The 14,528-nt window shown below is 36.9% G+C and overlaps 1 protein-coding gene across 1 annotated transcript; it reads right to left on the reverse strand.

Moving 5' to 3' along the window:
• Positions 1 to 561: 561 nt before the first annotated feature.
• Positions 562 to 12,070, reverse strand: commd1 (copper metabolism (Murr1) domain containing 1). Its single transcript, XM_034129728.1, has 3 exons — positions 11,875 to 12,070; positions 9,357 to 9,647; positions 562 to 2,541 (listed from the first exon to the last, which is right to left on the reverse strand). Exons 1-3 carry the CDS (start codon positions 12,046 to 12,048, stop codon positions 2,434 to 2,436), a joined length of 573 nt encoding a protein of 190 aa, XP_033985619.1. The 5' UTR covers positions 12,049 to 12,070; the 3' UTR covers positions 562 to 2,433.
• Between the last annotated feature and the right edge of the window lie 2,458 nt (positions 12,071 to 14,528).

The following is a 14,528-nucleotide window of genomic DNA, read 5'->3' on the forward strand; positions in this document are numbered from 1 at the left end:
TTTATGCATAAATACTAATCTTAACCTATAATAATGCTGTAGTGTTGGAGAGAAACTCCCTCTGAGGGAACACAGGGATATTAGCTTTTGCAGACCATTACATACAAAAACCACTACAGGAAAGGGAAAACTCCAGAAGTATAATAGGCCTCCTTTAATATCTGTCTGCAGCTTTCCTGTCCTGTGAGAACCACATATCTCTAAAAGTCCACTTTTCATAACATTTATCAGAAAAACCGCCCTGTTTTCAGCTTTGTGGAGATGCATTATCCAGCTGATCCAAAAGGGTTTTTAAATAGTTGGAGAATGTTATCAACACATAAAGGGAACACTTAAGTTCATCACAAACATCTGGAGATACATGGTTTTCACTGGAGAGGAAGAAGATGGAAAACTGAACTCTAAAAAGTAACTACAGCTCACTGAGTAAAACGAACAATGTTTGTTTATTTTGAAGTAGCAGTTGTCTTATTAAAGCAGTTTGAGTCCATCTCCACGTCTCCACCCATAAACCTTATGAGACATGACACGCTGATGATTAGAAGTAAAAGTGATGAGATGTTCCAGCCAGATGTCTGAGACGTTTATTACAAAGCATTAATGACAATTACAAGGAAATATGTACATTGAGCAGTTCTTCAAAAGTGATTCATTAAGTTCAAAAGTGCACAAATATATTTCTCTGAGCCCTGCAAGCACTGACAAATCCTCTTTATATTATAAATTATACTTTAGATTGAATTCTCTTTGTATTTATGGCCGTCAAACAATAAACCTGACCTTTGTTTCAGATTTTGCGCACCATAACTGAAAACAAAACAAGAATAAATCAAAGATTTTGCATTATGATTAAATCAAAACACAATAATTATTACAACTTACTTATTGTAAGCACATTTAAGACAGTATAGGCTAGAGTATATCCCAATAATCTCCAACATGATCTTGTGTTGGGTTGTAAATGCTATCTCGAAAGCAAAAGCAGGGGTTTTATGGTTTATACTTTATTGATTTAAGAGTTTATTTATCAGGCATTTTATTGCTTGTCAGTGTCATCCACCTCTGGAGCAATATAACCTCCGCACTGAACACAGACACAGACAAACACTGCATCCCACTGGATCTGACTGGAGGTTTAACTAACTGCATTTATATAAACACTCTTAACCTGAACTAATGAATCAAGTCCTTAATCAAACTGTTCAAGTGCTGCTGAGGTCCTGCAGGCTTTTGTTCCTCTTAAGAATTAATGGGCCACGTGTAATCTACACCTGCAGGCAGTCTACCTGACACCAGGTAGCTCAGAAAGGGATGATCACACCATTTCCTTAAAGGAGCAGGACGCTCTAAACTCTGTTCAGGTACATGACAATCACCATGGTAACATCAGAGAGCTCTCATCAGTCTAACCTGATACTGTCAGCTGTACTTTCAGCTAAATGCTTATATTACCTTGCCAACATCTACATAATAAAATAGGTTTTAGTTGTTCTATGCATCAAATAGCCACTTGAAGGGATGAATAAAGTTGTATTGAATTAAATATTTGAACGCTTACATGTTGTTAACATTAGCTACTAAGTCAGCATTCACAGAGGGAAAAAATCATCATGATTCGAGCTAAATGCTAACATTAGCTCAAGTGAGCATTTTTACATTTATGCTAAAAGAACATATTCAGAATATTGGCACAATATCATTTTATGCTAATGTTAGCATTTTATCACAGGTTTATCATAAAGCTGTAGATTGAGTAGCTAAGGCGTCAACATTGAATTCAAATTATACTTTATTTTTTATTTAACAGTTTCTTCTCCATAAACAGCATCAGTGGAAAATTGTTCAACTCAAAGTTGTTGACCAAATGTGCGCCGCCTGTTAATATCAATTTGAGTTCTTTTGCATCTTTGCGTTGACTTTAAATGCATTTTCAGTCAAAAAACATCAGTCTGAACTTTAGATCTAAAGCTGTATCATCCTCTTCAGATTACGTTGCAGTGTTTACTTTAATAATTGTTGTTTCTGTCACATTGTATTATAAAAAAAATGTTGTTTTAACCAACTTAAATTTGCAAAGATTTGGACCCTTTCTACACACTTTCAGAAAGGGAATAGAGAAGGATCACTCTCATATAAAAAAAAAAAAAACAATTCAGCACTTTGAGTTATTGTTGGTTGAAAAAACAAACACTTTTTTGGTCCATCAACAAGACCCTTAATATGAGGACAAGTCAATATGACAAGTTGTATTGAAATGAGGATTATGCATCTCATACGGTATGTCTTTCAAAAGTCTGTAGGCAGAGCCATGTTGGATCCATCCTGGCATATCAGCAAAGAGAGAACAGTTATTTTCTATGAGGTGCAGTGTCTCTGAGACAGAATCCCACCTTCCCATTTCTCTGCTGCCCGAGGAAAACCTCTCTTAAAGTTTCAGGTGCGATGAACGATCCTGTCGATGCTCTCCTGGATATCAGACATCTTCTTCAGCACCTGGTTGACTTTGGCTTCATCAAACTCCAGACACACGAACTCTGAGTCCTGAGAGAGGCAGACGACATTTCAATAAAACACCTTATAAAACTCAGAGTGCAGACATTGAATTTCACTCAGATTTTAGGCACTTCTTCCCAATATTTTCCACCCCAATAAAGAATAGACATGGCTTTATGTATGCATAACAATAGGGGAAACCACATTATATAAATAGCACCAATGACATAGATAAAGATATATTTAAATAGAATGGATTAATCACACCAGCTCAATCTAAAATATATTGATTTTGGGAAAATATTGTACGGCTATAAAAAAATAAACAATTAAAACTGTCTTTTTGCCTGATAATTATCACACTTTTAAATGTTCTTTAGTATCAAAGTGACCCAGGGATAGCTCTCTTTGCATCGGTGTTTACAATGCAAATAGGAGCTGCTAATATTGTTCATACAACAATACATACTTTATTAATACTTGGCATATTTATTATTATTTATTTATTTATTTATTTATTTATTTATTTTTTTAAAAATGGTACTTCTTTCCAGATACTGTAGTTACAAAAAATAAATAACTATCAAAGTAAGACACAGTACTTTTTTCATGTTAGACTAAAATGTCTTGGACAGTGCTAATTACACGTATTTCTTTATACATGAATACACAGATATTTAAAACATGTGTACATATGGATAAACAAAGTCTTTGTGCTGGTGTCTGCAGGGTCCCACAGAGTCAGACTATCTTCTCTGTGTAACACGACCCCCTTCTGACTGACCTGCACTGTGTTCATCACATGATACTGAAAAATGAATGAAGCCCGCTACAGCTATAATGTGAGTGTCTCCCACCTGCCCCATCTTTGTCTTCCTTTATTGTTCTCGGGAACGGGCGTTACACCGCGATGATCCCTCTCCTGGTTTCTATTTTCTATTGTCTGTGTCTCTAAGTACAGAGCATGAGATATTACTGCGAACATAAGCAATACTCGAATATATGAACATTGGTGGTAAAATTGTTTTTGCAAACTCTATTAAGATTCAAGTTGGCATGTATTCATGATTAAATAAAGGTGTCTAAATGCTGCAAATGCAAATTAGAAATCGAAGCTCTGGCAGTTTTTTTTTATGCAGTGTTTCCCATACATTGATTTATTGGCGGGCCGCCATAAATTAAATATCGTCCGCCACATATGGATCTCATACATTTTTTTTTTTTAAATAATATATTTCTTTTAATTTTAGTGGTCTAATGGATAGTGAGGTGGGCTGATGGTCGGAAGGTTGCGAGTTCAAATCCCGCCTGGAACACCACTACTAGTGTGCCCTTGAGTAAGGCACTTAGCCCTCAGTTACTCCAGGGAGAATGTCCCTGTAATTGGTCATTGTAAGTCGCTTTGGAATAAGGCGTGTGCTAAATGGCTAAATTGTAAATTGTAAATTATATTTTTGTGATATTTTCTGATCCTCAACTCCGGTGTCTCACTCATTAACAACGCAACACAGAGCAACAAAAATGTTGTCTACAGTAGCCATGAACTCGCATGTATTTTCTTATTTGAGGGGGGGGTGGATGCGTGGGCCACCCGAATAGGTTAAGGGGCCTTTGGCTTTTCTTGCCGGGTGGGGGGGAAAAAAATTCTGTGGGAAACACTGTTATGTATAAGATAAGTAATAATAGTTCATACTTTTAATATAATAACTAGCGACTTATGATTGTTTCTTTTATCAATTCATCTTGTGTCTTGATTATTTTGTCAACCAATTAAAAGTCAGTCTTGCAGACAGAAAATAGGGGACAAAGCAAAAAACTAAAACCTAAAATCCCTATAGCTGAATCCATTTAAAATATAAAATACAGAAAAATAATAAATCCTCACATAACAGTCTTAAAAACATGCATGTATTTACTGTAGCTAAGAGTGTAGTAAGTCTAAAATAATAATAAAACAGTAATTACTAATCTTGAATGAGAGAGTTTGAAAATAGTTGCCTGAAAACATTTTGCATAAATTATTAAAATCATATTCAAAATAGTTTATTAGTAATTTTCAGTTTTTCGACTAAAAGTTTCATCAGATAATATTTTTAGGGAACAAAATAATGAACCTAATAAATAATTCAACAGAAACATTTTGGCCTTGTTTCTAAAGTCTGAACTTCCTCCATACGGATGAAGGGCATCGTCTCTTCCGGCTCCACTGGGATTTAAGAGTTTAAGGACACCTTGATGTTTAATGTGACTCTCTCCACCTACTTCTGCAGCCTTCAGGACTCTCTGGGCTACATTTAGACATGATTGAATAGTAGTAAAGTATAATACAGCAGAGTGAAGCTCCAGTCTGCTGCCCTGCTTTCTCTGAGCTGTGGGAGCTGGACATTGGGTCGAAGAGAATGGGAACAAGACTCCTAAAGCACAAAGTGTCATCAACATCACAAACTACCTTCACTTTCAGAATAAACAAACCCAAGTAACTGAGCTCCAGACAAATGTTTTGGTCCATTTTCTAGATTTACCTACTAACATATTACAATCCATATTCAAGAACACCATAAAAACTGACATTCATCCATCCCAAAATGTGGTGCAGTGGCGTTTTATTGAAGAAATGTAGGGCTACGTTGAAGAAAAGCCAATGGGAATTTTCCATTGGATTACAAAATGTATGTTAGACAATAAACAAACTACATGACGGTCATGACTTCACATCACGACCGCTTAGCTAAAGGTGGCTAGTGTTCAACTCGATGACGTTTTGTAAGCTTCAAAATTCACCAGTGAGGTTTTTACTGACGCGTTTTATGTTACATGAAATCTTCCATTTGTGATAACCATAGGGATGAGAAACTGATCGATAGAAATACCAGTACTGCGTATTGATAATGATATTTATCAATTCTCCTATTGATACAGTACTTTAAAACAAAAATACATTACATAGAAAGATCCCTTACAGCTGTTATATGTATTCTTAGTCAGAAACAGCTGTATACCTATAGACTTCTTTTTTTTATCTCAAGTGTTGTCTTGTGTGAGGTTGTTGTTATTGGTCTTATGGAACTTTTAAATAAAACAATAAAATAAATCTTCACTTTGTTGGGATTGTTACCATGATAAGAAATACAATATACCATGATAGTGGATTTTGGCCATATCGTACACACAGTTTTTACTTTTCCTGAATATAATCCTCCTTAATAAAATATACAGAGCAGCAGAAACTGTGAGGAGCCACAGGAAGTCATGCTAGTATTTGGGAAAGCAGGTCAGGTTTCACTTTCCATCATCCCAATATTGATATGTCAACATCAGCTGCCTCAAGTGCCCTCACTTAATAAAAGTGAAACCCTCAAGGTCTGCAGTTCTCCATAAAACTAAAATACGACGAGTACAGAACGCTGGAGGAAAATGGTTTCCCTAAAGTGTGTAAAATAGTAGAAATAAAGTCAACCCACAGGGTAGAAGCGTCACTGCCAAGAGTAGAAATGTCATCACAGCAGGTATGGTTATTTTTGCTATGTGTCATCACTGCAGGTAGTCTGGTTATTGCTGCAGGTAGAAGCATTGTTCCAGAGACCCACAGTAGAAGATTTAGAAACAAGCCCAGTGACAAACAGGATGAACTGTGCCGACATCATGGCGATATCTGCGCTATGATGGAGGTCTGCTGGTGGTCAGCATGCTTACATATCTAGGCTGTACACACACACACACACACACACACACACACACACACACACACACACACACACAACACACACACAACACCCACACACACACACCACACCACACACACACACACACACAACACCACCACACACACACACACACACACACACCACACACACAACCACACACACACACACACCACACACACACACCAAACACACCCACACACACACACACACACACACACACACCACACACACACACACACAACACACCCACACACACACACATCCACACACACTTATTCTTTCAGACGAATAAATCAGTCTAATCAACCGTCTACAATTTAGTCCTGCTGTTCAACACATCAGACAATGTCACAAATCTCAGTGACGTTATGGACTCTGACCTAATTTTTAAAACCCTAACCAAAGGAATTACGAAATCAGCATTTGACCGCACCTAAAAACCTATTTATACTGAAAACACTCATGTCTCAAAATGGTCTAGAGAAACTGGTCCATGTCTTTGTTCTTAGCTTTATTACTGCGACAGTGTCTTTGAATTTCTCTGTAAGAAATCCATCAGCAACTCATCCAGAACGCTTCCGCCAATTCAAGGCTTTTATTGTCATGTGCATACTAGCTACAGTGTAGATATGGCAATGAAAAAAACGTAGGTCACAGGCTCCTCCAACAGAGCAACATGAATATATAGGCTATAGGAGACAAAACAAATAAAATAGTGCAAGAGAATGTTTTGATATGTGCAAGCTATTGTATAGTAGAGTGGGTGTGATTGGATTAGATATTGCGGACAAAGTTAAAAGCACACAACGAAATGTAAACAAACACTGAAATGAAACGGGAAAAAAAAGGCAGAGTTGGAGAGGAGCCAAAGACACGGCAGCCCTCATCACCAACGGCTTCTTTGTCCTCACCACAACTAAAGAGCTGAGCACCCGCCCCATCGCCCCAGTTCTCACCGCTCTGCACTGGCTTGAAATAACAGAAAGAAAACACCTCAAAATCTTCCCCAGAGCTCTCAGATCATGGAGAACAGGGTTACTCATCGTCCGCAGGGTCATCACCAAATACGCAGAGGCAGCTTTTAGCTTTCATGCTCCACAGATCTGTAACAAACCTTCTGAACATCTGACGTCTACTCCAAGCCTGAGTTCTTTTAAATCAAGGCTGAAAACCTCTCTTTACCGCTGCTTTTCCAGAAGTCTTCCAACTATGTTTTTATCATTGCACTTTAGCACTTCTTGTTGCATCATCTGTATTTACAATGTCTATTTTTGTGTCTATTTTTTGTTATACTTTAAAAACGATTTAACTGTTGACATGATCTGTTTATGTTTGTTTTCAATATTCATTTTTATTTGTATTATATGCTAAACACATGTGTAATGCCTGTTAACATCCTGCTGTAACAAAAAAATCCCAATTTGGGATGAATAAAGTTGATTTAATCTAGTCTAGCTAAGGCCCCGCTCACACGGGACCGTTGCGTTTATGCACAGTATGCGTATTCAAAAAAAGTCTTCCGTTCACATGCATTTGTTTCATTTAACGTGTCTGTTCAAACGAGGCCGCTGGAAACGCTGTAGTACATATGCTGGGACTGTAAGTGGCGCTGTAACTTCCGCCAAAATACACCAAAAGCCGCGAAGAAGAGCAACCCGAGCAGCCCCGCTGCAATGTTGCCATGGCTACCCTTCTGTTTAAGCCCCGAAACTGAAACTGAAACTGAAAGAAACCGAATCTGTGGATATTGTATCCCGACCAAGAAGCACGTCTCCGTGGAGAGGACGGCTCAGAAAGAGAGAGATATTCTCTACAAACACCGGGTGAGATCCTCCTTTGTCAATATAATGGATCAATGCATGAAATCTGACTCTGTTTATTTTGTTTAAGGAGTATATTGGGCGTTAACAATTCTGGTTTGCCTTTTATAATATTATTTCATTCAAGAACCCCTTGTGCGTTTAATTAACACAGCTATTTTTGATAGTTGCTACAGCAGTGAGCAGGAGAGGCGGGGAGAGGCGGGGCTATCGTTATTTTTTCAGGAAATATTCGTATAGAGGTGATTACACGGACTCGGTTGACCCCCCAGAGCGTTTCGTTTGCAAATCTATCCACCTTGGGACCCGTTATCGTTTGTGGGGTCAGTTTCTATCGGCCTCGTGTAAATAATAGGGCTATACGCACGCGAAACTATGCAGATACAAGCCGTTTTCTCCTCGTGTAAACGGCGCCTAAATCAAATCCAATGTAATTAGATACGAATACAAAATACTTATTTTAAACCAAACCATGATTTTTCACCAACCCTAACCATGTAGTTTAGTTTTGTTGTGTTATAGGATTGTTTTCTTTCAATTGGGATACTGCAACTGTTACACAGGGGAATGGTGTTACCTCGAAGCGTAAGTAAGAATTCAGTTCAGTCATAGGAATATATTTCTTTGCTGGAATCGTTTCTATAAGTCAGAAGAGGCACTTCCATTATTATCAAACTGGACAGAAAGGTAGGGCTTGTTTGTGGCTAGCAAGCTTTTCCACTTTGTTTGCCAATGTGTCAGCTTCATTTCACTGTGTTACTTCAAAAATACTATAAATTATGAGTCAGTGGGGCGTTGAAGCACATTCTCTGCTTTAGCACTCCCAGGTCTCTTGGATCAAAGTCAACAGATTGTTTGATGTGTTGTAGGGTTCACAAGCTGAAGAGATGTTTGTGATTCAACGACTTAAAATGCATCAGTAAATACACCATTGTTTAATGTCTAAAGCTGCAAACGTCAGTTGCATACAAGTGTCGAAATGAGAATAGTAAACGTCATCACGCCTAACATTAGCCACCTTTAGCTTAGCGGTGTTGTTGTGAAATCAAGTGACCATGATGCATTTCCTTTGTAACATTACCTCTGGAGATTGCATTAAGTGTTGTTAATATGTAAAGATTATCCCACTGGTGTGAGTATCATAAATGTAAGTTTGCTACAGAGATTATTGTCTGCAATATTCTGAAATCCAATGGAAAAGTCCATTTATTTTTGAGGCAGCACTTGCAACTTCCGGGTCAGCCTACAAAAAACTCTTACAGTGTTTCCAGTTCTCTTTATAAAGTGACAAATTGAGACACAGCATAAGAGACATTGAATGGCTTCTCTTCAGGCTCACCTGTCCGGCTCGGCCCAGCTCCAGCTCCATGAGGGCCACGGGGCCGCTGTGGGCTGCGTCCCCCCGGCTGGCTGCAGTGTGGAGGTCCACCCTCCAGGAGAGGCCCCTGAGACCGGGCTCCCAGCGGCTCTGAGACAGCAGACTCTCCCTCACACGGACCCGCTGGCTCTTCCAGAAGCGAGAGAGGGTGGCGGCCTGCTCGGCACCCAGCCCCCCGCTGCCCTGCCTCTTCGTCTGCGCTGTGAGGAAGGCCTCCAGCTGGGAGGGGTCCATGTCTGCTGTGGCAATAGACTGAGAGATGGATGAAAAGAAGAGGAAGAGGAGGATCAGGTGAAGGTGTTTCACAAAGCTGGAATTGGTGGAGGAACATTCTTAAGAGAAACTGATAAACGATTCATGGACAAAGTTTGTATTTTGTTATATTTAATAAAGTAATAAAGAAAGTCAATATACAAGTGAAATCAATCTCAAATGCAGGAGCAGAGCAACTTCATCCTCAGAGGATAGAGAAGTTCTGCACCCAGAACACAGCTAACAGTCACACTATAGAGTAGAGAGAATATCCAACTGGTCCCACCCTTAAATTCCCTTAGGCATCATCTAAACATCCCCATCATTAAACCCCCTTGTCCATAACCAAAGTCAAAGTCAACTTTATTGTCAATCTTTCAGTTTGTGTGTACAGACAGAGATCGAAATACCGTTTCCCACAATCCCGAATACAAAAAATACAAATATATATAAAAATATGTATAAAAATATGTATAAAAATATGTATATTTGTACATTTTACATTCATATTCTATTTTATTTTGAATAATCATTTATTGCACAATAATATCCTGCATTATATTTGTTTTTTTGTCCACTTGTATATGTATGTATGTATATATATTTTTTATTTTATATTCTTTAACTTTTTTAATTTGTAATGCTATTTCTGAAATATTTTGGACTGTTTATTTCTTGTGTCTTAATTTCTTTTAAGTACATTGCCTTTTTTATACTGCTGCAATGCAAAAATGTCCCAAATTGGGGTCAATAAAGTACCTATCTATCTATCTATCTATCTATCTATCCATCTATCTATCTATCTATCTATCTATCCATCTATCTATCTATCTATCTATCTATCTATCTATCCATCTATCTATCTATCCATCTATCCATCTATCCATCTATCTATCCATCTATCTATCTATCTATCCATCTATCTATCTATCTATCCATCTATCTATCTATCTATCTATCTATCTATCCATCCATCTATCTATCTATCTATCTATCCATCTATCCATCTATCTATCTATCTATCCATCTATCTATCCATCCATCTATCCATCTATCTATCTATACACAATCAACAGACACATTTATATGCACATATCAAGACGTAAATAAAAGCACAACAATCAATATATACAAAATAACAGTCACTTCAATATCTTTGAGAAATGTACATTAGTGCAAGATTGTCCAGCAGCGTAAAAAGTGTCTGGTGCTGAATTTGAGTGTCTGAGTGTGTGTGGGGTGTTATAGTCTCACTGTGGGTGAGGGTGACTGAGAGATGGATGAAAAGAAGAGGAAGAGGAGGATCAGGTGAAGGTGCTTTACAAAGCTGGAGTTCAAACAGTGTGTCAGGGTGGGGGGTTATCAGGACCCAGACGCAGAATGAGGAGAAGGGGTACAAAGTGTAACAAAAAGCGAGCTTTATTTAACAAAAGCCGATGACAATGAAAAAACAAGAAAAAACGTTAAATCCATAAAGCGGTAGTTGGACAAAATATCAACTGCATACTGTATATTTGTCTTATTCCTAAATGTCATACAGAATTTGAAAGTATCTTTTTATTTGCACTTAACTTGTGTTATGTATTGATTGTTGTAAAATATTGTAAAGTTGTTTTCTTGGCTCTCCTTGTCTCATTCTGTGGTTGTAATGTAATGTATGTTAGTGCTGCCCCCTGCTGTCTACAGGTGAGACACACAGACAAGGACTAATGCATGTAAACACCTCCGTTTTAATACGTTTTACCCATCACCATTTACAGTTAAGACATTATAATCAGGATTCAAATACACTAGTTATTATCTAAAATCTACCTGTTGGATCAGCTTTACTTCAGATCATCTTCACATTAAAACTATTCTGATACTCTGTTCTTTCTTTAGCAAATTAACATTACCTTGCACTGCCCTCATTCTCAGTAGCCTACTTCCTTAAGTATATTTTGCACAATAGCTTGCATAGTAATAAACGGACATTGCACATATTCTTTCTAATGAGTTGTAAATATAAACCTCAAATTTGAAGTAGGCTAAATGCATGTATTTACATTCCACCAATGACCCCTTTTTCTGCTTACTGCTTACACTAAATGTATAAACTGTTAAGTACATATTTGTAGTTATTATATAAATAACGCTCATTTATGTCCACACAGAAAAATAAAACATTATATTGTGGCTGATATTTCTGCAGTAGGCTAAATTCAGGATGGAGTTTTGTCTGCATTACCTTAATGAGGGCTTTCATCTTTTCATGCAAAGCCTTGAACTCCTCCTGCGACAGCTCGGGATATAACTCATCTTTCAACAGCTCCTCTGTGATTTCGCTGTTGTTATAATACACTTTTTGAGCTATTCCATTCAACAGTCCGCTCAAAGATTTCGATGCCTCTACATCCGCCATGTTTGCTTGTGCGGTCACATGAAGCGGGTGGGTCATAATCACGTGAAGTCTGGCACAAGATGGCATTGTGGGAGTTGTAGTTTTACAGTGCTTGAAACGTTTAATTGATTTTTTTTTCTTTTTTTCCACAAGGGCTTCAGGTCTTATTCAGATAACGGTATATATATTATATTAACAGTACACGTGAAGGCATTTTTAGATTCGATTGGCCATTCCAACCAGCTACACTTTTAAAATGCTTTTTTTCTTTTTACATTTCCACCTAAATTAAATTAGTTAATTAAGAAGAACAGAATACGTATTCATATGCTTTACTTATGTTTACTAAAACATTATTGTCTTACATAAATGTACAAAAGTATTATCAGCAAAATGTACTTTAAGTATAACAAGTCAAAGTAATCATTGTGCTGAGTGACAAATGGCCTAAATATGTGTTTATGATTATATATATATATATATTTATATATATGTGACATTTCTAGATTATATTGTTGCATCAAGAAGCATTACTGTTGTAGACAAACAAAGTTCAGATTGACTATTTGTAAAATATTAAAATAATTTGACTCTTTTGTGACCTTTGTGACCTTTGAAGTTAGTTCATTAGTTTATTTTTAGACATGCATTTTGTTAAACATATTTAAAGCTGTTAAATACATGTAGTGTAGTGTACAATTACATTATTTATCTTTCAAATGTAGTGGATTAGAAGTATTAATTTGCATAACATGGAAATACTCAAGTAAATTACAAGTACCTCAAAATTGTACTTAAGTACAGTACTTGAGTAAATGTACTTGGTTACTTCCCACCTCTGCATATTAACAATATTCATCCAAATCATTAATATTTCAAAGGGATTTGCATGCACAGAAACCAACGAGGAAGAAGAATAAGACAAGTGTACACTTCCGGCTGCCATCTTAGTTTGGAACGAGGCAAATTGAGAGACGTTTGAAACTCCTCCTTTTATCTTTTCCAGCTTATTGAAAGTTTTGGTGTGAATATGGAAATAGTGTCTATATATCGGTAAGTAAGAGTAAACTGCGTGCAATGTTTTGTTAGTTTTGTGTTCATCTTTGAGGAAAACGGTCGTAAAAGTTTTAAACGGTTATCTTACTTTAGCGGTTAGCATACTTTAACGGTTGGCTTAATTAAACGGTTAGCTTACTTTAGCGGTTAGCATACTTTAACGGTTGGCTTAATTTAACGGTTAGCTCTTCTTTCCAGCAGTATAAACCAACGTATTATGATATAAATGTATAGTACGGGTCCCCAGTACGCTAATTTACATATGTTGGGCAATTTTCACAATTAGCTTAAGTTGCGTTAATTGATGGCATGATGGATGGCATTAAAGCCTATGTATGTAAACAATAGTACAAAAAATGACATGGCTGATTTGGACAATTTTCGGAGTTGTTTTGGGGGTTATTGAGGAGGCTGAATCCATTTCTGATATTTACAGGATCAAAAATGTCAGTTTCAACCAGAAAGTGGCATTATCTGTAATGTGGTTTTAGGGATGTGTAAAGATGCTGTATTTCTATCATAAAACGTCGGTGTACTCAACATTTCTGGGTTCACACTGCTCAAGTACCGGTAGAATAGAACCTAACCGTTAAATTAAGCCAACCGTTATAGTGTGCCAACCGCTAAACATGACACTTTGGTGTGCTCAACATTTCTGGGTTCACTATGCTTGGAACTAGACCAGTTATCTCACTTTAACGGCAAACTAACGGCAATTAACACGAGATAACATTAGATAAAGAAGAAATACCTGTTGGAGTCAAGGCCGTTTATAATTTAGGGGGATAAGTGTATTTTACTTACTAGTAAACGGCATTTGTGTAAAGTAACTAAGTCGATTTTCAATTCAATTTGTGTTACTTTGTACTTCTACTCCTCTAAAATTCAGAGGTAAATAGTGTACTTTTACTCCACTGTATTTATGTAATATCTTTAGTTACTTTGCAAATATAATCAGCTCTTAATTCAGACTTTAGTTCCACCTGGAGTAAATTCACAAGCTACCCTGCAGTATACAAAGTCATTACTAGCTGCACCTTTACCAGCTTTGAGAACACTTTAATGATCAATAATTATAAAACATATCATATATATTATTCTGAAATGGACCAATCTGCACAATGGGTTGTTTACCTTTTGTACTTTAATTATATTTTGATGCTAATACTTTTATACTTTTACTTGGGTAACATTTTGATTGCAGTACTTTTACTTGTAACAGTACACTGTGGTACTTCTACTGTACTTTTACTCAAGAACAATATCTGAGTACATCAACGATAGTACATTTGCATTGTCCTGTACTTGAGTATTCCAAATGTATGCCTCAGGGCTGTTTTTGAAAGTTAACTTTTTTAAAGATGTAATGAAATTACTGTAATAGTGTAGAGTAGTACTACTGTAGTTATGCAACGTACTTGTTTGTTTTAGTTTGAAAGTATATT

The sequence above is a fragment of the Trematomus bernacchii genome, unplaced genomic scaffold (assembly GCF_902827165.1).
Source record: "Trematomus bernacchii unplaced genomic scaffold, fTreBer1.1, whole genome shotgun sequence".
NCBI classification, from domain to species: Eukaryota; Metazoa; Chordata; class Actinopteri; order Perciformes; family Nototheniidae; genus Trematomus; species Trematomus bernacchii.